Source organism: Eurypyga helias, unplaced genomic scaffold (genome assembly GCF_000690775.1).
Source record: "Eurypyga helias isolate BGI_N326 unplaced genomic scaffold, ASM69077v1 scaffold5932, whole genome shotgun sequence".
Taxonomy (NCBI): domain Eukaryota; kingdom Metazoa; phylum Chordata; class Aves; order Eurypygiformes; family Eurypygidae; genus Eurypyga; species Eurypyga helias.
In genome coordinates this window covers 1-24,586 of record NW_010237822.1, presented here as the reverse complement: position 1 = coordinate 24,586, position 24,586 = coordinate 1, and the positions used below count along the sequence as shown (strand labels likewise).

Below are 24,586 nucleotides of genomic sequence, written 5' to 3'. Positions count from 1 at the left end.
AGTATCTAAGTCAACATGTCATGACTGAAACACGTATTTCAGATTAAATGAGTTGAATAAAACTACCATCCCTCATGATAATCCAAGAAAAGATACATGCTTGCTATCTGGTGAAGGACTTGGGCACTATTTCGAAGGATTGCATGGAGTTTCAGAAAACAATCCAAAGCCTCTTCTATTCTGTTTAACTTCTTGTATGTTAAACCTAAAAAATAAGGGTTACATTATTAATGCAATGAGAAAAATATTACTTCAGCACATTAACTAACAGAATAACCAAGAAAAATGAAATGGGAACACAGTAGTCAGGGGGAGTGCAAGTGCCTTGTCATTGACAGACTCTGTTCCTGAGAGCTGTGCTTGTAGCTCTTACCAGCCAGTACCACTTACCAAGCCGATAAACACACGGAACACGAACCTCAGAGACCGAGAACACATGGGATCACACCTTTTGAACAAGATGGATGAGGGGAAGGGAGGGCTTTTAGAAGGGAATGACTGATGGTTGAATAATGTTAAAAGTGGCATATTTTCAGTAGATAGCAGAAATTGTGATCTTCAAAATGACTTAATCATCTGCGATTACCAGTTGATGTTGTTAAACACTGGTATTTTATTTTGCAGAACAGATAGGAAGTACAAATTAATACCTTGCTAGAACAAATTACTGAATAAAGTAATAATAATTACCATATATTTCTATACAATAAAACTTTGAGAGCCAGATTCTCAGAAACACCAGTGTTACCTTTAAACAAAAGCTAACTCACAAAGCACCTTTGGCTTACCAAGATTATAAAGTGCTTCAGTGCACGAGGAATCATTCCTGAGAGCTTCCTTATAAAACTCAGCTGCTTTTTCATAGTCTCCGTTTGCAAAAACGGTATTTCCTTTGTTAGTTAGAGCTGCTGGATTGTACCTATCAGAATTTACAGCTAAATCTGCATAGTTAGTTGCTTGTGCCAATTCATTCTCCTACATGAACAAAACAAACATTGTATTAGTCATTTGTCAGTCGATTTTCGTGCAGCTGTGGCTTCTTACAGTTAATATAGTGGAATTTCAAAAGATTGAGGAGGAAGAAAAGAATACATTCTTTAGTCCTAAAATATTCCTTAAGCATTTGCATAAGGCAGAACATCCCTTTCAAGTTACAGAGAACTTCACCCTTGAGACGTGTTTTGCCACTCTGTCCCATTCAGTCTGGAAGTTCTCTTTGTTTCAACAAGGCAGAATTTCTTAAAAAAGACCCCAAAAATAAATCACCATACCCTACAAACTTCATGCACAAACACACCTGCCTAAGCTACAGACTTCACATGTTCCTGAAATTCAGCCAGGGTCTTCAGGACCAGAGTTTTAGATGCAGCTGCTGAGCTCCTGCCCAAATCACACTGCAGGCTGCGGCCTGGGGCTCAGCCTCCTTCCTCCTCCCAGCTACGGGGCACAAAGGACAAGCTCCAAACTTCCACCACAGCCAACAACGGGTGTTCCAGAATAACTCCTCTAACATGGAGTTTCTTATTGTTTACAGAGATTTGGACAGACACAAGAACTGCTACAAAGACACAGAGGTTGCTACCTAAACTGCAGTTCTTACCTCGTTTTGTTGAAGCAAACACTTACCAGATAATAAAGGAATGACAGGTTTGTTGCAGCTGCACTCTTTACTCTGCTATCCTTTTTTTCAAACATTTTTAAAGTCTCCAGTGCCTAGAAGTAATTTGGAAACAATTTACTTCCAATGAAGCCAACTTAGACCAACGTTCTTTTGGAAAGCATTGATAAACTTCACAGTAACAGCTAAAATCATTGACTCATATACTCACATACATAATTACTAGAGCTCCTAACACAGGTTTGTAAGCATGTACACACAGAAGTATATCTATATTTTATACATAACATTAACCTTGGTCACAAAATTTCAGTAGTATTGGCTATTTGTTACTTCTTCAAAGCTTCGATTAGACATGGATACCTTGAAGTACACAGGTATCTGACAGTTCTAGACACAAAACACAGGTTTATGTTATTTGCTTTTAATAAGTCAACTAATTAAAATTATCATAGCTCATTTTCCAGTTCCTTTAGTGAACACAGAAGGATTGACATTAAAACTCTTATTAAAAAAGCTAAAATCATACACACTACATAGAAAAAAATGCAAGACTGCAGGATTGGATTTCAAGTTGTTTTGTGTAATAACAAGATGACACTTGTCCAAGTTTAAGGAAGTACTCAAGTGTGAAGACTGGGGCCAGAAGATGTTTTTTTATTTTTAAAATATTTTTATGTTAAAACTAAATTTCACAAACTTCAAAATAAAGACTTCCATGGACAAAGGATAAACAAATTTAGAGCTAACAAACAATCAACAAAACTTTGAAGCAGAAGGCAGCTGCCTTCTTTTTTTTTCCCCATTGACTATGTGCTAACATTTGTAACTGCAGACTAAATTATTATGAAAATCTGGCTTCTTTACACTAAATATTTACATTAACTACACAAGCTGTTAGAATATCAGAGCCCACTTCTGTCATCTGTTACAACACAGACGTGGCAACCTCAATTTAGCCATCAACATTAGCAATTCCAAAGTCTCCTTCTTCTTCTACCTGAACACCACAAGCCGCTGTTTACACACCAAAGTGAATGCATGGTACTGTATGTGGAGTGCCAAACCAAACATGAAGGAAACAAGTTTGAATTGACTGTCACACATACTGTTTTTACAGTCACTTTACAAAAAAACATGACTGTACTAATGACGTGTAAAATGACAAAGGATATACAGCCAGACGTAGTCTGTTGGTTTAGTCAACTACATTCCACCCAAGAACTATGAACTACTAAAGATCATAATACTCTCCCAATAATAGAAAACCCTATAAAGAAATACACCAATTTCAACCAAGAAAAGCATTTCAAAAGTTAGACTCTAGATTTTGTGGTCTCTGAAATATAAGACTTCAAGTATATATACTGTGACCTTCTCCAAAAAGGGAATGGTCCCAAATACTTAGAGATTTAACACTACTATAGCTGAGGGACTCTGCTCTTAAGCAAAGACTTGCTTCTTGGAGTAGATGTTGTGCATTTCCTAACTAAGTTCATTTTTAGTGAACGTAGAGCTATGTAGTCCAAAGTAACTTTCTGAAAAGCCATTTCCCATTTATCTTTGCTCTTCCTGCTAAATGGCACCTTTGACAATAAAGATTAGAGTGGAAGTGATCTCTTTTTCATGTCTAATGAAAAGTTCATATGAGTCTGAGCTCAGTTTACCAGTAAGTGAATAATGTTGCAGGTTTCTTGAACCATTTCAGCAATTACAAGCCCTGGGATGAAAACCCATAGCAACACTCCTTTTGTCCTTCCAAAGTAGAAATGCCCTTACTGCAGCATCAGTTAGTTACTTCTAAATGACTTTTTAATCCCAACAATGATAATATACATTCAACAATCAAAACACAGATTGTCCAAAGCATTCTTTGTGACACATTTCCAATGTGCCTATATGATTTCTTTACACAAGTCAAACTTCCAAGCAGGGTCTGCCAGAGACGCTGAAGACTTGCACGGCTAACCTGAGGAATTCTGCTTTTAAATTAATTTTCAAAGTTCTTCCTTGAAATCAAAACATTCAGAATACCTCCTGCACAAACTCCCTTCCTAATACAACCCAATCTAGACATATTATGATAATTTCCACCCCGATTTCTTTTTTCCTTGCTAGGAGTGTCTTGAAGTAACACCTTCATTATGATGAGCACACACCTAAGTCCATTATAGTTAGAGCAGAAACCTATTCCAGTTCTTTCTTTTGAAACACAGTAAAACTTTCAGTCTTGAAACCAAGTATTTCAAGAAGTTTCCATTCTTGTTCTTCAGCCAAAGGTGTGTTGAGCAGGTGGTGAGTTAGGAAGTATATGAACAACAGACAGACAGGATGAATGGAAGTGGCAGCTGCGGTTTTATTAGGATAAAAAGGCAGACTCCTTGCAATCACCATGCTGCAGTCCCACTCTACCATTAAGTGGTTCCAGTGCAGGCTAAAGGTCTTCTATCACATAATCAAGATAAAAAGAGCATCTTCTCCACTTACTTCCAACACCCTTCCCTCTGCTTTCACTGGAGTACTCCATGGAAACATCACCAACAACCTCTGGATCTCATTGTAGCTCTGAGAATTGCCTTTTTTTTAACCTATACTGGATACTAACTGGCAATTGCAAAAAATTACCATGAAAATAGTAAGTTCTTGGTATCATACGACTGTTTACCTACACGCTAAGACACCCTCCAAAACCTATCATCAATAAAGTTACTAGGTTTGCCCAAAATTTTCCAAGCTCTCAAACTGTTTCCTGATCTCAGGAGAAGTATCAGTCAGGCATGCAGTACAATTAAACATAACTCTCTTGCTGGATGTACAGGAAGAGGAGGACAGGACAGACAGGAAGAGCAAGAGCTGCCCAGGAAACCAGAAGAGCATAAGCATGAGAGGCAAATGTGGGCTAAAGTTCAGCACGTGGCCCTGTGTGCATCCCTCCAAGCCGTGGGAAAGTGAAGGACCTCAGAAGATGACAGAGGTATTCAGCTTCAGCTGTAATTTTGCTGTCTGTGATGTCTCACACTTACGGCCACTTGTGCAAACCCAAAGGTTGCTAGATTCCTTCTTACTCATTCAGCATTCCTATCACTGAAGGTACCAAACAGCGCATGTTAGAAGGAAATTGAGCAAATCCTGTCAGATATCCCAGTTTCTTTTTGTTCAGATGGAGCTGTTTACCAACTGCTCACATTTCAAACCAAGCCTTTTTGTCCACAGGCAATGAAAAGATCACATGACTATTTTGATGAAAACCTGTATTATAAGTTGTCCCACAACCTATAAAGAAATTGATTAAGAGCAAAAAAAGGCATTTTTCATAAAACCTTGTAAGAAAGCTGCACATTCACTGAGATCAAAAACTTAAACGTGGAACTTGTGTTATTAATGTACACAGCTACATTAGCAGTTTAGATGCATGGAAAAGGAAAGCTGCAGTTTATAGCCTGCTCTACTTATTAGCAAGAGATTGTGATGATTTTTACCATGAAGGCAGTTCAGTCTAACATTTGTTGGCAGAAATGTGTCTAACTAGTGACTGGATGGCCTGTTGCAGAAAGATCTTACCTACATAAACACACTTAAATAATTTCAACACAGCCAAAACTGTGTATTCACATGTGTATTTAAATATATAACAAAACAATGAAAAGGGAACATGTAATAATACACGTGATAAAAACCGTACAATCGAAGATTTTGGTAGATCTATCTTCTGAACTTCTGCCAGTTAATGAATTTTGAGCAGTGAGCTATACTTTTGGAAGTACTGACACTGTATCTTTGCTATGACCTTCCTCATTTACCATGGGTCAAACTGCTACACTCTTTTTTCCGTGATTGATCCTACCTCCCTGTGCACTGCAGGGGGCAATCTTTTAGAAAAAATGAGATGCAGAACTGTCCAAGCTCCTGAGACGATGCTTAATTTAATTAGTTTGTATTTCAATGGAAGGATAGGACTAAGTTCAAGGTCAAACTATAGTATTTTAGGGAATGCTGTAGTACATAGGGAACAGTAAGGATACCATAACATAAACAATAACGATACATATGAAGTGTATCTGCATGTATTTTGGTATTATAGTCAACCTGAGAGAAAGATTCAGCTCATGCTAATGAGGCCACCCCCACATTGGTTAGCAACAGGCTTTCTAGGCTCCACGGACAATAGTGACTACAGTTCCATTAACTGGATGACAGCTTGGACACCCAGCGAAGACAAATTATGTGCGTTAATTTTGACAATAACTTCATTCACTGTAACTTCTGTGGCAGAAATTCCATTTAGATAAAACTCATTGTTTGTCAGTGTTTTCCTACAGTTACTTTACTGAGCAGTATCAATTATTACGTTTGCATCAATCATTTTTTCCCCTTACTGAAAAACAGGCTGTGACTAAGAAAGGTATCCTTGCCAGCACAGTATTAAAAAGCAGTCATGTGAAAAGTTACTGTACCTGGTTAAAATCCTGCTGCCTCAAGTAAGTAGTGGCTTTATTTATTTCCAGGTCATTGGCTAACTCCACATAGTGGGAAGCTTTTACTACTTCAACACACCTGCAACGGAAAGAGAGCCATAAAGTGGCATTTGATTTGCACAGATGCATTTTATTTAAGTTATATATATTTGCAAGCAATTTGCTTTCCAAAATGAGTTGTTCTTACCTATTCTTTCTTTACAAAGAGCACTTTGATTAAAGATACTTGAAAAAAGTTGATTCTCACAACCAACCTTAGTACATCCTCTGCTCTCTTTTTTTTTTTTTTAGTCAGCTGCCAAATATCACGTTGTTTTCCATCACTGAGTGATACCTGATGTCAGATATTCACCAAGATAATTTCTCAAATCATTTCCTTTGGATACATTCTACCAGCTGATTTTCCACACCTGATCTCCTGTTTCATTTTCTACCAAACCCATAAACCAACTTAGTGAATGAAGCTGAAAACTGCAGATTGTGTCCCTAAGCTACATAATAATAAACCTCTTTCTGATCATCCTCCAGTTACTTTTGGCTTAGGGTCTTCTGCAAAATGAGGGCAGAACAGAACACAGCAGTCAGTTCAGATGTTCGCTCACAGACACCATCTTCCAGGGTTTGATCTGGTGTACTTGAAAATTGCCTGATCATTTGAGCAAGACCTTTATTTATTGTATGTCTACACTGTTCTCTCAAATTGTTTGGAATTAAGCATGTTAAAACGAACAACTTTGTGGGATGCTTCTTTAATACCTTCTGCTTTTTTTTTTTTTAAGTGGTGGAAACCCTTTTTCTTTTCTTCTAATACTTAGCTAATTTGTTAAATTTTTGTTGGCAAACTGCCTGCTGCTATAATTGGGCTGGCATATGCACAGTCTCTACACAAAATATACAAATGCCTTTTGATGTTAAAGGAAAAATTGTATTTTAAAAAAAGCTATTTCTGAAAAGACATTGTTAATACAAGAAAGGTCATAGAATCACAGAATCACAGAATGGTTTGGGTTGGAAGGGACCTTAAAGACCATCTAGTTCCAACCCCCCTGCTATGGGCAGGGACCCCTTCCACTAGACCAGGTTGCTCAAAGCCTCATCCCGCCTGGCCTTGAACACTTCCAGGGATGGGGCATCCACAGTTTCTCTGGGCAGCCTGTGCCAGTGCCTCACCACCCTCTCCGGGAAGCATTTCTTCCTTCTATCCAATCTAAACCTCCCCCCTGTCAATTTAAACCTGTTACCAGTACCAGTTGAAAACTGGGTTTTGACCAAAGGGCCTCTAGTGACAGGACAAGGGGTAAGATCTTCAATCATAAAATACAATGAGATCTAATTATCCAACTGTTCCTTATGGAATATGGCAGAGTAGTCCCAAGATTATGTCACATTTTAAGTAAGAAGTTATGAAATCTGAAGATTATTTGTCCTCACTTTATTTCTGTAAATAAAATTAATCTGATTATTATCTGCACATTTAATACTCAAAGGACTCATAACAAAGTGCAGTATGTGAAAAAACCAAGCTCAAACTGATGGTTAAACTTCTTGACTCGGCTTGAATACCTCAGCCTAGAAGAACATGGAGTAAATCTGCTCTAATACACACAAAACAATCCACACACAGCTCACCAGAAGTTGTTTAACTAGCCAGAACACATGAAAGAGCATTTTACTTTGAGAAAAGCACTTGGTCGAAAGAACTAAGAAAACTGAATGACTGACAACTTCTTCCAGTTTTCCAGAATACAAACCAAAATACAGAGCAAACAAATCTGACTTAATCTTGATAGCAAGTTACAAAGCAGCAAGCTAATTTTCACAAGACATACTGTTTAAATCAGAATGGCCAAAGTAGGGAAATAAGATTATTATAATTATTGAACCATCAAACACCACCTTGTGGACTCTAGCAGGCTGAACGTGTCTGTGTGACAAATTATTTCATGTTAGTATAAACAGCTTTACTAGTAAATTATAACTATAGGACCCGCAAAACCTGAAAATAATCCTAACTGGGAAAAAAAACCCACCAAAACCAAAAAACAAACCAACACCTAAATGAAAGTTCTCTTTTCCCATCAAAATTCCCTCACTTTCCAAACACTGAACATACCTGTCAGTAACATTGTGGCTGCAGGTACATGACATTTGTTTAAGTACATGTTATAATCCAAGTTAAAATACTAAAAATATCACAGTATAATAGGATAATTTCTATTATCCTTATAATAGAAAATTAAAAACTAGATAAAAATACATCTTGAAAAGTTACACTAATCATTTTTATACTGTCCTTACAGGACGTGTGCCTATTTTTGTTTTGTTTTAAGGAGAAGATTATTCTGCTGTAGAAAATACCACAGAAAGCAAAAGTTAAGCTGCAAATTGAAAACCAAGGTGAATATGAAAGTCAAAATGGTAAACTGTATCAGCAGCCCATCACTGTATACACCTGCACAGCCCTGAGGAGGACTTGGGGTACTGGTACGTGAAAAGCTGAACGTGAGCCGGCAGTGTGCGCTGGCAGCCCAGAAAGCCAACCGTATCCTGGGCTGTATCAGGAGAAGTGTGGCCAGCAGGTCGAGGGAGGGGATTCTGCCCCTGTACTCTGCTCTGGTGAGACCCCACCTGGAGTGCTGCATCCAGCTGTGGAACCCTCAACATCAGAAGGATATAGACCAGTTGGAGCGAGTCCAGAGGAGGCCACGAAGATGCTCAGAGGGCTGGAGCACCTCTCCTATGGGGACAGGCTGCGAGAGTTGGGCTTGTTCAGCCTGGAGAAGAGAAGGCTCCGGGGGGACCTTATTGCAGCCTTCCAGTACCTGAAGGGGCTACAAGGAAGCTGGCGGGGACTTTTTACAAGGGCCTGTAGTGACAGGACAAGGGGTAACTGGTTTAAATTGACAGGGGGGAGGTTTAGATTAGATATCAGGAAGAAATTCTTCACAGAGAGGGTGGTGAGGCACTGGAACAGGTTGCCCAGAGAAGCTCTGGATGCCCCATCCCTGGAAGTGTTCAAGGCCAGGCTGGATGAGGCTTTGAGCAACCTGGTCTAGTGGAAGGTGTCCCTGCCCATGGCAGGGGGTTTGGCACTAGACGGTCTTTAAGGTCCCTTCCAACCCAAACCACTCTATGAAGTGTTTAAGAAAGAGTAGATTAAGTTGACATTTATAAACATTAAGTTTGTAATGCAAATAAACCTAATAATATTTATATTTCAGTATCTATACAATGACTCTATGGAGTAATGAAAACTCCACAGAGTTAGGCACCCCATGTCTTCACTACTCTATCTTCAAATCACAGTAGTGATCATTGCTTTCTGTACAGCATTTGTTTAATTGGGACTTCTGGAAATTCTAAATTTTCAAATTGAACTTTCAAACTCAACTGAATTTTAAGAAGCTGTTTTTGTGCTAATACAGAACTATTAATTATACATATTGAACTGTTAAGTTTCAGTGATACAATGAATTTAGCTTTTAACACAGAACAGAGCCTGATGCTTTGTTCTATTCCTCTCTGTTCTGGGATGAGTAACAAACTATGTTTCCTAGGCTGTTCATGAATCCAGCTGCATAACCAGCATGAGACACTGGCGTACAGTTTAGACAAAAAGAAGCCCCACTTGACTCTTACCAGTCATAGCCCACTGCAAAAGATGTCTCAATTACTGGTGCAATGAGTTTAGCAGCTGTCATGATGTATTCCTCTGCCATGGATTTCCTAAGGGGAAAACCAAACAAGAAAAACTAAAAAGTCCTACAAAAACCAAGACACAAACATGTCAACATTTCAGAAACATGTATACAAAAAATAACCAAATCTTGCTTCTTCCTGCATTCAGGACAACCTTAGAAGTCAATCTTACCGGTCTCCTGCTGCTGCCCTGTATCATGACACAGCTCTCAGTTGTTTATTTTCCTTTCACTGCACACTATAGTCGTATCTTTTAAAACACAACACTGCAAGTTTTAAGCAGTGTACCTACAGCATTTGGGGTAGATATACTGCTTCAATGCAGTACACTAAGCTGAGTGATCCAACCAGTTCTTCCATGCATGATCTCTCCTAAGAATTATGAGGACACTTGTGTAACAAGAGCTGTGGATATGTGAGAAGATGGATAATACTTTCAGGAGCTAAAAATCCATGGCACCACAGTCAAGACAGAACAGACTCCACCATTACCTCTCACGTTCAATTTGTCTTAGGCTGTCATTTTTAATGGCTTCAATCAGTAGATTTGTATGTGGATCATCCTGGAGGGGGGACAAAACAACTGCCAATTATGCCAGTATACATGCATTCTAATTATTTTATCGATGATATGACTGTAAACATAAATTGATGAAAATGACAGTCTATAATTCCAGTTACTTTTCACATTTCGTAGAATCACAGAATCACAGCATGGTTTGGGTTGGAAGGGACCTTAAAGACCATCTAGTTCCAACCCCCCTGCCATGGGCAGGGACACCTTCCACTAGACCAGGTTGCTCAAAGCCTCATCCAGCCTGGCCTTGAACACTTCCAGGGATGGGGCATCCACAGCTTCTCTGGGCAACCTGTGCCAGTGCCTCACCACCCTCTCCGGGAAGGACTTCTTCCTGATATCTAATCTAAACCTCCCCATTTCACAAACCAAGCTTCAGTTTGAAGTAGCTTTCTAACCACAGAATCTGAAATTTAGCATTACAACCACTTCAACTCTGATTTTCTGCCCACGTATGTGGTCAGAGCCCACATCAGGGTTGTTAATAGGTGTAGTAAACACAATTGGTTACCTGACTGGGAAGGCTGCAAACCACAGTAAGAATACCCACCTGCTTAAAGGTGAGAGCATGCTCACGCACTGCTGAACTGAAGCAGTATGCAGCAGATGAGGACTTGTGCTACCTTCTCATCACAGTAACTCCCATCATCATCTGCTGGTTTCTACCACACATCTCAGGAGTTTTAAAAGAACTAATGCAGGTATGATGGGTAGCTACCCTTTCCACTTTTATTGGGTTAGATCATAGATTTATACCAAATAAAGACCAGAAGGAAACTCTGTGATCTTTTCTCTGTCCTCTTCATAAGAAAACACAGAATTTGGAATGCCTGTTAAAACTACAGCTTGCTTATCCATAGAAAGAATGTCTACAGTCCGATGAATGATCTTACATAGTCTTCAATTAATTCAAGCGTTTAATGACCTTTACTGTCACATAATTCCTAATATTAGAAATTGTATAGATCAATTATATTAAGAAAATATTATAAATTCTATACATATTAAACATATATGTTTCATATATTTAATTTTATCTGCTTATGCTAGGACAACAGGAAGCAACAGCTACTCTTAAGCTGCACATAGTTTGAAGACTAATTATATCTTCCATCTTTAGGACTGAGAATAGAAGCTTTGTATTAGTGAAAAAAAGACTGTCAAGACAATATAAAGCACTTGCCTTGATCTTTCTATAGCAAACCTTTCTAAGAGGGACCCTAAACCTATTAATTACTTTTTCCTGCCTTTAACATCATGAGCTTCTGGTTTCATGGTACAAAGGAAGCCCAGTTTCCAGCAAAGTCTAATAAACTAAAATAAGCATATGTAAACTTTACTAAAATTTTCTTCTGTAACATAACAGAAGAAGTACAGCCCAGCTGTGAAACCCACAACATCACGATACAGACCAGTTGGAGTAAGTCCAGAGGAGGCCACGAAGACGATCAGAGGGCTGGAGCACCTCTGCTATGATGAAAGGCTGCAAGAATTGGGCTTGTTCAGCCTGGAGAAGAGAAGGCTCCAGGGAGACCTTATAGCACCTTCCAGTGCCTGATGGGGCTACAAGGAAGCTGGGGGGGACTTTTTACAAGGGCCTGTAGTGACAGGACAAGGGGTAATGGGTTTAAATTGAAAGTGGGCAGGGTTAGATTAGATATCTGGAAGAAGTTCTTCCCGGAGAGGGTGGTGAGGCACTGGAACAGGTTGTCCAGAGAAGCTATGGATGCCCCATCCCTGGAAGTGTTCAAGGCCAGGCTGGATGAGGCTTGGAGCAACCTGGTCTAGTGGAAGGTGTCCCTGCCCATGGCAGGGGGGGTGGAACTAGATGGTCTTTAAGGTCCCTTCCAACCCAAACCAGTCTGTGATTCTATGATAAATACAGTATTACAAGATTTATCAGCGCCCATTTGAGATAACCTGCATTAACTCACCCACTGCTTTGCCCCTGTTATTTCAGCGTATAAAATCTTCATCAAAATTTGGTATCAAAGAGGCAAAGCAGTGAGCTATGTGAATTGGCCCAGATGAATTTCAGCAAAACTGTTGAAACTCAGAGGGGTGGCAGAGGGGTTGGAACTAGATGATCTTTAAGTTTCCTTCCAACCCAAACCATTCTATGATTCTATGTTATGAAGGCAATTGTGTGGTATGGATTTTATGTACATCGAATCTTTTGAGGAAAAAAGGATTTGAATGTTCTCGACATTATTTTACATCTGAGCAGTACTGCCACACTAAGTTCATGCTGGTAAAAAGAAAGTTATTTTAAACACATAAATACATATTGATTTACATATCCAGTACAGTCCAGGCATTCAACGTCTTTCCCCCTTTCTTCTGATTTACCATATAAAACCACAGTTTACTCTGCTCAAACTTACATTTGGTGAAATGTATTTTTCATCATAATCCACTTCTAAGGGAACTGCAATCAGTTTTTGGAAGGCTTTTTTCATTTGCTCACCATTTCCAATAGCAAAATAACATAGGATCAAGTTGAAGCCTGCCTTCAGGTTTGGAGACATGCTCATTATATGTTCAAATGAAGAAATGGCGTCAGTGTATTGGCCAGTTTTAAGAAACGCAACTCCGATATTTTGCATTATTTTAATCCTAAGGAAAAAAAACCCCACCCAGAATTAAGTTGTTTTTTTAACTATCAAATCACACCGTATCCAAAACTCGTATTTCAGAACCATGCTTACTCAGAAACTCACCTCATCTCTTTGTGGACACTAGGAATCTGGTCTAGAGCCATACGGTAGAACTTGATAGCTTTGGAATAGTTTCGTTGTTTTAAATATATATTTCCCATATTTACCTTCAGTCGACCTATCAAAAGAAGTCAATGAGTTACGTCCTTTTAAAGCATAGACAGAGCATTTTAAAACTGTTTCAACATGATGGAATAGAACAACTTCTTAATAAATTTTTCTTCCTTACAGGGTACCAGTGGCCCTTTAAAGAAGGGCTGCACAGAACAGCCTTCTGCGAATTTCCCCTCAGAAGGAGACAAAGTGGCAATGAAACCTGAAAAGAGCTATCAGTGTAAGATGTATTCTGATTTTCACTGTGAATTAATTGAGGGATGAGGTAGAGATTATTTACAGTGCCCTCCAGAAAGACAGCGGCAAATAAGCACCTCTGAGAAAAGTGCACTGGAGGAGTCTCAAGGATGTGCAAAATACTACAAAAAGCTTTCAGAAGGGGAAGCTGAGTTGAAAGAGAAAAAAAATCAGCATTAGAGAAGCCAACATAGCACGTGTTGCATGAGAAGAGTATAAAAGGCTTTATGTTTAGTTTAGCCAGAAAAGACTTCATGAGTTGGAGAGCCAAACCCCCCCCCCATTAAGTTCTACCACATCAGAGATAGAGTATCTGCTGTCCACTCTGACTGGCAGACACGAGGGCTGAGATCTCCGTGAGTCCACACCACACAGATGAGGTACTTATTCTGGACCCCTGATTACCAAAATTTTCATCCACTTTGGAATCTACCCTACCTCCATTGCTGAACATCTTATTCTTCACTATAACTTGATAAGTATTCAGTGCTTCAGCATACATTTCATTGGCAGCATACTGACTGGCCAGATTGAAAAGAACCTATAGAAAAATGGAATTAAGGTACATGAAAATAACGCTGTTCTCTCAACAGTAATAAACTTGAGTAAATAATAGATCATTTCAAATTAATTTACCTTGGAAGTATTGCTTTTACCAGTTTTAAGTTTCCCATCTTTAATGTTCTTTTGTTCTTGTACACAGAGAAAACAGTTTTCAAATGTACTTATTCTAGGTAATTCTTTAATTTTTGTACTTAAATAATTCCATTAAAAGTCATGCTTAGGCCTTAGACCTAAGTACACACAATGTTATAACGCAAGGGTATTAAAAGACATTCATACAGGATAATTCTTACAATCTGTGTGTAACTTTTGACTCCCAACATGTGGAAAATGATCCTCCCACCTGTGGTCACTCAGTTTACAAAGAGAGAATTTTTCCAAACTGCTGTTTCAAAACAGAAGTTCTGTTGGTGTCAGGTAAAACATTTCCACATCTTCTTCCCATCTTTATTCTGACCTTCACCATAAAATAAATTACTAGGTCTGCCTAACCCAATGTATTCATTGGCAACAATTTTCTCTACAGCACTACCCAGAGGTCGACTGTAAACTCCCCCTAAGTACTTTTATTTATGTTGTATCCTTTTTTTGAGAAGAATCTACTATTAATTTGGAAGCCAGAATATAAATCTAGATACCTGCTTTAAGACTCAGGATTTAGCAATACTAATATATACTATTTAAGGTAATATATTCTCTGTCACTTTACGGTTCAAGTTAAAGACAGTGTCTCAACTCTCCTGTTTTCTTCTCTTGGCATGTCAGATTTCCCAGACTATTTATTTCTGGAGTACAGGGTTTGCATCTTTTATATTCTGATGTGCATGTTTTGTACGTGAGTAGGTAGTGGGAACAGATGCTCGCGGCATCCTTCTTCACTTATTGCTGACTCTGCGATTCCTGTGGTACTTGAGGTTGCAAAGGAAGAGATTCAATGATATAACTGGATCTTTGCAATCCAATGTGAAGTTTTTAACTTCAAGAAGTCATTCCCTTCATCTCCATAAACTTCCCCTACCCCAGATGTAGACCGTATCTGACCCCGAGCACTGCTAGGAGCATTACAACACACACACAGCAAACACTGGAACACCCTTTGTGGAGCTTTGCTACCAACACCTTTCCCTCACTGAAGATTTCTAAGCACTTACTGAGTAAGTGAGGTCTAAGTTGACGTTCTCTGGAGTTGCAATTTGTTCACGTTGTCTCACCAATGCTCTTTCCTTTCTTCCAGCCTCTTTTGCTTTTTCCAGAGCCTTAAATAAAAAACTAAAATTTAGCAATGCCTTGAATCTTACTAACCCAAGACAACAAAAATACTTGTTCCACAAGACCTAAAGAGGTATTGAAATTGTCTGAATCAGAGTGCTGATAAATATTCCTTTGTGTCTGACAAAAAGACAACATTAATAAAAGTGCTAACCTGTCCAAACAGTGCTAAGCTTGAACTCACTAGCTGTATCTATACTAGATGTAAATGAAATGGGCTAAAGCCTGTTATTTAGCCACTTAACTGGCACAACGCTGCTCTAGTACCCTCTACAACAGCTCAAATACATTCAAAACGTCTACTGGAAATAGTTCTTTACCCTGGTAACCTTCACCCATACCTAGGAACTGTTTAGAAAAATGCTAGTTAGCCCGTGTCAGTAACCACGCTAACAATTTACACACCCAGAGACTGATTCACAAACACAGACATTGCGTTCGATGGACACACGATGCTGCTTCCCCGGGTTTGTAGCAAGGCTCAGACCGTTATGGACCGTTTGCTGGAGCTCTTAGTGTCCAAAAACATGAGAATTTGACCAAATCAAAGGCCATCTAGTCTAGGATCTGTATCAGGCAGTATTAAGCAGATGAGAAGAAATGCTTTACTCATGCTGGTACTCTAACAATACCTCTTCAGAATATACTCCTAGACTAAGAAATTTTGCAGCTCAGAGGACTGAGCAAGAAGCAAAACCTCGCACAGCTCTAGCTCATTTTTTCCCCCTTATGGATCAGATGCCATTCCCTTGAGAGGGCAAGGGATGAGCACAAGGAAGTCTACATCCCTAAGAACCCAATGTTATCTCCTTAATTCTAACAGCTGAGCCTGCTCTGCCTCCAGCAGTTTAGGGGCTGGAGCTGGCCTGTCCAAAGCATGTGGAATAAAACATAAGCCTGGTCCTAAGAAGGAAGAGGCTATTTTGACATATGGAACGCTCGGCTAACGTGCCTTATTGCCGCTGTCCTAAGAAGGATGCTGGTGTTTGCACTCTGGGGTTTGCTTAGCTTGGAAGGTTCTCTTGTCTGAAGGACGGAAAGATGAAATAGTTTTTCCTCGATGCTGACCCCTTATGGTGCAACAAAAGCAACATAGTGTCTCCCATATGCTACAGCACCAAACACTCCCTGACACGGAAGGGTACTGCGGAGGTGGCTTCAGTGACACTGACCCCGCTGCTGAGTCCTGGATGAAAGTTACGTTATCCAAAAGGCCCAAGCAACGTCAAGGAAAGGGAACGCCACTCAGCCAAGATCCTTACAGATCTGAGGATCAAACGCTGCAAAGATGCCAAATACAAAGCTGATATTGAAGAAAGGTCACCCGCTCCCAACCAGCCCACAGGTCAGGCTGGGCAAGTCTGTGCTAGTATGACTAACTGATCAGACCCATGTGAAAAGGCCAACGGAGGAGATATGGGGAAGGGAGTTTTTGTAACACTGAAATCTTAAATATATACACAAGAAATACAGGTCCTACCTTTTCTTTTGGCAATACAAGCTATCACTGGATTAGAAGAGTCATAGCAACGTAGAACTAAGATGACTTTAATAATTCGCAGTGTTTGAACTGTCAGTTTGAAACATCTAGCTATACAAACAGGTCTTCACATAATAGCTAAAGTGAAGTGAAATCCAGAAAAATTACCAATTTCAAGTCTCCACAGCTGTTGGCAATGCAGCTTTCTTCAACCAGTTCATTCACTTTTTTTTCCAACTGCCTAATCTTCTCTTCTGAGCTAAAATAAAAACAGTGAAAGGATTAACACCGGTAACATAACCACAAACATGAAGCTGTTACGCGTGACGTTCTCAACACCACAACACAGTGACATAGCACATGCTGCAACTAACTGGTTTTCCCAAAGAAAGCATAATGTGAATCTATGCCCAGAGAAGATCCCCCACAGATATCACACGCACGCATTTAATTTGAGAACTAAGGCCTAATAAAACATAAATCCTCTGACGAGAACCAGACAGACATGCAAATTTCAGGGACCCAATTTGTTTAGAAATAACGACAGATGGGCTGCTAAAATTTTCAAATCAAACACCTAGTGAAATGAAGTATTGCATTAAGAGCAATTAATTGAACTTTCATTTGCATAGATAACTGTAAAGTATAACTTGCAAATGCAGACTTACAGTTGTTACTCATCTGGATTGTTTCCTCAGTTAAATAATCAAACATTCCAGTAGGATTCCCTATTCCCATGCATCTATACTTAAGGAATACAACTTCTGTACAGAAAAGCTCAATGACTCGTTCTCAGTGAACTCCCCAACACTCACACCAGTCCGCAAAACTTCACCACCTCAGTGTTAACCCCAGTTCTAAGGTCAGGGTGAACGGGGAAAAACAGCAGGCAAAGTTCCCCCGAGTTCTTCCCAGAGAGCTGCATGAATCACGGTGTTCCTCACAGGTCACGTACTCTTCCATAATCCTCCACAATTCTATGTAAGTGTCACAGCATTTGCGTGGCAACAACTACATCCAGGTTGCTGAGCTACAGTCACCATCAGAAATCACTGGAATCAGATTCCTGAATGTCAGTGCAACTGCCCTGGCGAGTCAGCTGACCACAGGCGTGTTTGTGGCGTTATTCCACAGAGTTAAGTTTGGCCCCTCAAGGTTTCATAACTGCCTGGATGTTTTTAAATTCTACCCTCGGTTAGGGTTTTGTTGCTGTTAATGCTCTGAAATAATTTAATGCAAAACAATACACCTGTCTGAATTTTTCATTTCCAGAGGTGAAGCAGGACCTCTTGCTTGGCCAAGGGGATCAAACGAAGAACCTGCAAAAATAAAAGAGCACTGAAAACTGTAAAATAACGTCTCCCTCTGGCAGCTGGCGATTCCTACAAACCGTACCTCTCACAGCTGCCTTAGTATAACCTGCCGCATGCACTGCTGTCATTGGCCGAGCAACCCCATCCTTTACAAAAGAAAAGGAGGACATATTAAAATAATCTTCCTAAAACATAGATTGCGGACAGCACGGACATCGGGTACGTATCACAAAACCTTTAAATCCAAAAATCAGTTGTTACCACCTCAGTCAATGGAATGTTTTTCAAACTGTTTTTATTTCTCAAATGACATATCGTATAATACTGGTTTGTTCAACCTTGAGAACAGGAGGCTTAGGGGAGAACTTGTCACCATGTTCCAGTATTTAAAGAGTGGGATTACTTTTTTACAAGGAGTCACATGGGAAAGATGAGGGGTAACGGGTACAAATTACTCCTGGGCAGATTCCGATTGGACACAGGAGGAAAATTTTTCACCATGAGAACAACCAGCCATTGGAATCATCTCCCCAGAGAAGTGGTGGATTCCCCAGCATCGGACACCTTTAAGATTCGGCTGGACAGGTGCTGGGCCATCTTGTCTAGACCGTGCTTTTGCACAAAGTTTGGACCAGATGATCCTTGAGGTCCCTTCCAACCTGGTATCTATGATCCTGTAACAAATGTCTACAAAGTAGAGGAGCAAACACTGTCAGGAAACTAACTGACACAAAGGAACACCTACTACTTGGTGAAGATTCTGTATGTATTCAGAATACTTAATTTCAAACATCCTTTAGTTTTAGAAAATTCTTAAGAATTGTTGGTTTTGATGTACTATAGCTTCCTGCCACACTTGTTTCAGAACTCAGCTGCTTTTTTAAAATTTTTATTGACAAAAAAGAGAATCCTATGAGATTATGGATTGGAATGTTTTACTTAATCTAAACCAAGAGAGGCACAAACAATTTTTTTGTATTTGTAACTTATTACCAGATAATGCTTCCCAAAACAAGAATGTCTGACCCCACCCCATGCCAGCTTATTAAACTTTCCTGCCTGGACACTGAGTGCACTAATAAACCTTAATGGCTCTGACCAGGCTCAGCTGGGGCCTCCAGCCACACATACTGCCCACAGGTCCAGCAGCTCTATTTACGCCCAACCCCGGTCCCTCAGCTCCCACCAGAGCTACATTAGAGGGCTACTGGCTTCCACATCAGGCACAGCTAGGCCAGGCCGCAGAGTCCCTTGATCCAGATTCCAACCTCTGGACAAAGCTCCTGGCCTGATCTTAGCCTTGCCTTGTCACTGGCCAGTGACCACTGGTTGTAACCCTGGGCCTATGTGGGTTTTTCGGCTCAACCTTGGATCTGCCTCATCACCATGATATTGCCTTAAGAATATAGTGGCTATAGATATATTTAACATTAAGTCAATATACTTACAGGAAAGTCATCAGTAAATTGCACCAGATTCTTTATTAGAGTATAAGTACGTAAGAAAAACATGGCAAAAATAGTCTACCTCTCCCCTATTTCGAAGAAAAATTATTCATTATGTGTCAACGTGTGTTAAAAAGCACTCCACTGGTATCGCTTCCAACCCTATGCTCAAATAAAATACTTATCACAGCTCTCACGCTTTCTGACTGTAGTATTTTCAAAAATTAAAACAGTGGGATAATTTGTATGATTTCAGTGGACTTTTAAATACTTGTATCAAGCCCACTTACTGGAAACTTCATTGTTGCAAATCAGCACAAGATGTAAATATTGAAAAACTTTTACCTGTATAGCTCCTGTCATTGGTCTTCCCAGAGACGAAGTTAAAGTTGCCTTTGACTACAAAAACAAGTAAATTGTTTGAAACTAGATTCATAAAGCATTAGAAGCCCGTAAAGGCTACATACAGTCTTCTCAACACTGAATTTTAAGAGTTGAACTAACTCCCACACAAGTTCATAGCAAAATTCCTGTTTATGGAATAGACAATATACGGATGGTTCCTGGCATCGATAAGATGTCGAACACCTCAGCTGGCACAAATTCACAATGTTGTTTTTTTATGTATGAAAATATCTCTGCCAGACTTAAAAAAAAAAAAAAACAACACAAAAAAACCACACCAAAAAACCAAAACAAAACACAAAACCACAGAAAATTATCTGAGGCAGCAGTACTTTCCATTATTAAAATACTGAAATTACTGCCTTTAATCTGAGCAAGAAATTACACAAAATACTTCAGCAAGGTTCTGAGTATAGCTGATAAAATCTGCCCCTAAATTAATCTCTTAAGTCATACTTTCGTGAAGATTTATTTTATGATAAATACAGAAATCCTTTGAAACTGCCAATGGATATCCTCTCCATCAGCTGACATGCCGCACGCTGTCCTTCTGTAGTAGCATCAAAAGCATAAAGAAATAAATGTAAAACATTTAGTAGCAAGTGCTAAAGCTCGCTACAAATATACAATATAAACAGGCAAAAATAAAGGGATCCAGGCCATGAAAAACTATTCCCCTAATTCCCACTCAGAGGCCTGTATTTTACTATTTTACCCACTATCCATTGCACAACATGATTATTTTTTGGTTTTGTTCTGCTAAGGCTGAACCTCCAGATAAACATCTCAGTCTTTATTATCCTTAGGAAGTGACTTTTCGGGCACTCCTCCAACAAGACAGCTTTCCCCGTCACAGTGTGGTACTACACTAAACATCTGCAAATACAAATGCCCAGAAAAAGCAGTCTCAAAAGCAGTCCATCCAGAGTAGGTAACAGCAGGTTCGGAGTAAAGGTGATATTTCAATGACATCATGATTTAGGTGTTCTTGAAATTGTTACACAAGTAACTTGCGTAAGAGATCTAAGGAATTGTGATCTCCCTTCTTAATTTGTCACAAAACTTACAGGAACTTCGCATCTAAGAGCACTGCCTTCTCACATTTGGCTGAGACAGGCTAACAGGTTGAAAATTTACTGGGATAAGGGGACAGTGGGTACATAACGAGTGCGCAACTTCTGTTCCCATAGCAAACCAGGTTAAAGTGTTAGTTATTTAAGAATTTCAATGGGTTAAGTACACCAAAAAATATAACCAACTGTTTCGGATTCAAGTGGAGGTGATTTGGAAGTCCGTACTTCTTTTAAGGCTTAATTTCACCTTAACTTTCAGAAAACTCTCCCAAGCCCAAACAACGACCCATCCAGTTCCCCCTGCAAGAAAACCAGGTTAATACATTGGAATCTACCGCCTTACGCAGTGGGAGTTGGTTTGCAGTATGGTTTGGGAAAAAAGCAAAACCAAAGGAAAAACCACAAAAAAACAGTAACCATGCCTCGACCATGTGCGGTGCTGTGAATCAATTTTAATTAATTAATACATCTAGTTCACTGAAAGGAAATAGTTAGTTAGATGAAAAGAGCTCACTTTGTGCAACAGGTTACATGGTAAATGCCTCATTTTCATTAAGAATACAACAGAATAAAAACCTACCCCAAATCCAGTAGCTAAAGGTCTTGAAGCTGATGTACCAGGAATTTTGGCTGTCACCTGCATGGAAAAAAAACAAATAAACCCAAAAAATCCCTAACAAAATCACCAATTAGCAACCCTATGTGTTAATTATTAGGATTTCCATATCATTTCCATAGCGAATTCATACAAGTAATGCTTCAATTATTATGGAAAGGATTTTCATTTTAGCACCAGATTATTCTGGCAAAGAAGTAACATTAATCAGATAGTTCCAGCTCTTCTTTATGCATACAGTATGTGCATCTAAGGTGCAGGTGCCAACATTATATTTAGTTTTGAAAACGGATGGAAGATGAAGTCACAGCTAAATAAAAGTAAGAAAATTAACGTAAATTACATTTATATGGAAGAAAAAGAATTATCATAACATGTGGTTTTCTAAATCCCAGTCTGGAACGTATCTCAGCCTTGTAATTGTATGTCAGGGCCAGTAATTTCTCATATATATACATATATATATATAATATTAAACATATTTATATCAAACATAAAATATACTCTATGCATAATGTATTATATATGTCTATGTTATATGAATATTAACTACAATTATATTAATCATATATACATATATACGGTGTATACATCTATTAATAACATGAACGTATAGACTATATTTATAAGCTGTGAATTATATATGAAATTATGTATATTGATCATATATATGTTAAAGTCCTTTCAGAATTTATCATTTTGCTCTTAAACCAGGTTTTTTCTCGTTTTATCAAACAAGAATGCACATTTTCAACCAAAGTTCCTTGTTTGCTCTAGCTTAACTCCAGAACTTAATGGAACTCATTATCTGCTAAGTTTTTAGTTATTTTTCATATAAATAACTAAAGTCTGTATCATCAAGGTAAGAGATTCCCAAGATAAGTTTCTATCAGTGTTAAAATTAGAGCCAGGGCTCTAGAGGAGGTCTACACTACTGCAGTGTATTTTAAAGGGTACTTACAGGGGGTCTTCTACCCTGACTTGTTCTTGCTGCCTGCTGAAATACTACATCATTCTCTAAATCCTAGAAAAGATGAAATAAAACTATCAACCCTTTTAAAACCACAACACCCAGAGCTAAAATTCCAGAACCTTCGGACTACTGAAAGCAGATAACAATTGTTCTTCCAAAAATACTTGAAGATAACTGAATGACAGATTTTGCTGACAACACAGAATGATCACGTGGTCTATCTTTTTTGGTATTTTGGATTAGGAAACGTAACCCTCATTTTTCTCTGAAACATAAAAACACACTGAAGAGGCAGAGCTTCAGTGATAAAATATAACATGAAATTTTATTTCCGCCCAAAAGCTTACTACCAGCACTGTCACGCCAACACATTAAGATTATCTCATGTCTTTGAAGTCACACTGCAACTCCCAAGAATTTGGCATTGGGATTTCTCACAAGAAACCAAGGTAGTGGATTTGGACCAAATGACTCCCCCTTCCACTATATCAGCAGTTAGCAGAAAGTGGTCTGCAGGGTTACCATCAGTTACCCCCAATGCTCTACGGATTGTACAAGGACCTGCAGGCCTCCACTCTCTTATCTCCCCCAGCTGCAGCACAGTAAGAGATCAACGACCTATTGACCAATAAGCAGCCTCTTTTATCAGACAGGTTTTTTTATAGTTCACAGATTATAGCCATTAAAACATATTAGATCTGCTTTGAGATGCACACAGGTACTTTGCTGGAATCATGGAATCGCAGAATGGTTTGGGTTGGAAGGGACCTTAAAGATCATCTAGTTCCAACCCCCCTGCCATGGGCAGGGACACCTTCCACTAGACCAGGTTGCTCAGAGCCTCATCCAGCCTGGCCTTGAAGACAGCCAGGGATGAAAACTATCCAAAAAAATAGCCAAAAATATCCTAGTGAAACTTTATATATTCCTTGCTAAATAAAGAAGATTTCACTTCAAAGCACTAGTACACTTGCACATTACTGCACCCACATGTTCTTATCTTGTACTTCAAGGTTAAAATCCTATGTACAGGAAAGGTGGGCAACAGCCAATATTTTTACCTCTGTGTCAAACGTAGGATTGTAATCATTGTAGCCAGAATAAAGATCATCTTCATCAGCCTCAGGAGCCAGGTGCACATTTTGCATCATTTTTCTGTGAAGCATTTAACAGACAAAATATAACCTCAGTGATTTTATATGTATCTTTAAGAATGTAAAAATATAAAGAATAGTAAGTTTTACATGTTCAAAAGAGCTCCAATTTCATTTTAGTTCTTAATTGCTGCCTTTGAAATTGAAAATAAGCTGTGACTAGTCATAAAAACTAGGGTTCACCTATAAACAGTAATAGATGGCATCATTTCATAGAATTGTATTTTGTTAAGGATTTCTACCACTGTCATGAAAATTGCTTTAAAGACATTTATTATTAAGACAAAATGATTGTAACAAGTAACTGCATTAATTTTAGAACAGTATCCTTCCATTCTCAGATAACTCAGATTTAAGACAATGCTCTCATATTCTTAAGTTCGCCCTTTTTTTATTAGGCCAACCCAGAGTAGTCAGTCTCATGAAAGATCTCTCTTCTGGCTTCAGCTCTTCCTTCCTTCACCTGTGTCCTTACACCAACAGTCACAGCTATGCGCGATACACAACACTCTGCACGGAATTTTGCTATTCCACTGGTTTTTAAAAGCTAGAATCAAAGCAGCCTGGGTTCCCAATGTCTTTCTCCACGGATCCTTTAGTGTCTAATACGGCTGCCCTCACCTTGTGGCCCTGTCCCTCACTGAGGCCACTAAGGAGGTCTCTGCCTAGCTACCTTTGTTCATAAAAGCCGTAAGAAGGCAACATCTGATTTCCCCTATACTGGGAAACAGGCGCACTTCAGCACGGCAGCCTTGAGCAGGACGAAGCGCTGCGCACCCCGCGGAGGATCGGCTCCTCTCCAGCGGGAGGATGCTCCCCGCTCTCCGGAGCCTCCCGGTGCCAACCCGAATGGCTCC

At 39.2% G+C, this 24,586-nt stretch overlaps 1 protein-coding gene across 3 annotated transcripts in view; it reads right to left on the bottom strand.

The window, feature by feature from the left end:
• IFT88 (intraflagellar transport 88) overlaps nucleotides 1-23,726 on the bottom strand; it is a 46,326-nt gene extending 22,600 nt beyond the window's left edge. For all 3 annotated transcript variants that reach the window (XM_010147601.1, XM_010147602.1, XM_010147603.1), the window contains exons 1-17: nucleotides 23,637-23,726; nucleotides 22,564-22,626; nucleotides 21,567-21,623; nucleotides 19,854-19,907; nucleotides 18,146-18,209; nucleotides 18,000-18,069; nucleotides 16,919-17,009; nucleotides 15,153-15,257; nucleotides 13,876-13,978; nucleotides 13,090-13,204; nucleotides 12,754-12,985; nucleotides 10,285-10,355; nucleotides 9,733-9,819; nucleotides 6,073-6,172; nucleotides 1,627-1,713; nucleotides 789-975; nucleotides 97-205 (exon numbers count right to left, since the gene is read on the bottom strand). In XM_010147601.1, coding sequence (XP_010145903.1) covers nucleotides 97-205; nucleotides 789-975; nucleotides 1,627-1,713; nucleotides 6,073-6,172; nucleotides 9,733-9,819; nucleotides 10,285-10,355; nucleotides 12,754-12,985; nucleotides 13,090-13,204; nucleotides 13,876-13,978; nucleotides 15,153-15,257; nucleotides 16,919-17,009; nucleotides 18,000-18,069; nucleotides 18,146-18,209; nucleotides 19,854-19,907; nucleotides 21,567-21,623; nucleotides 22,564-22,626; nucleotides 23,637-23,726 — 1,685 coding nt within the window. The remainder of the gene's footprint in view (nucleotides 1-96; nucleotides 206-788; nucleotides 976-1,626; nucleotides 1,714-6,072; nucleotides 6,173-9,732; nucleotides 9,820-10,284; nucleotides 10,356-12,753; nucleotides 12,986-13,089; nucleotides 13,205-13,875; nucleotides 13,979-15,152; nucleotides 15,258-16,918; nucleotides 17,010-17,999; nucleotides 18,070-18,145; nucleotides 18,210-19,853; nucleotides 19,908-21,566; nucleotides 21,624-22,563; nucleotides 22,627-23,636) is intronic.
• Nucleotides 23,727-24,586: the final 860 nt, after the last annotated feature.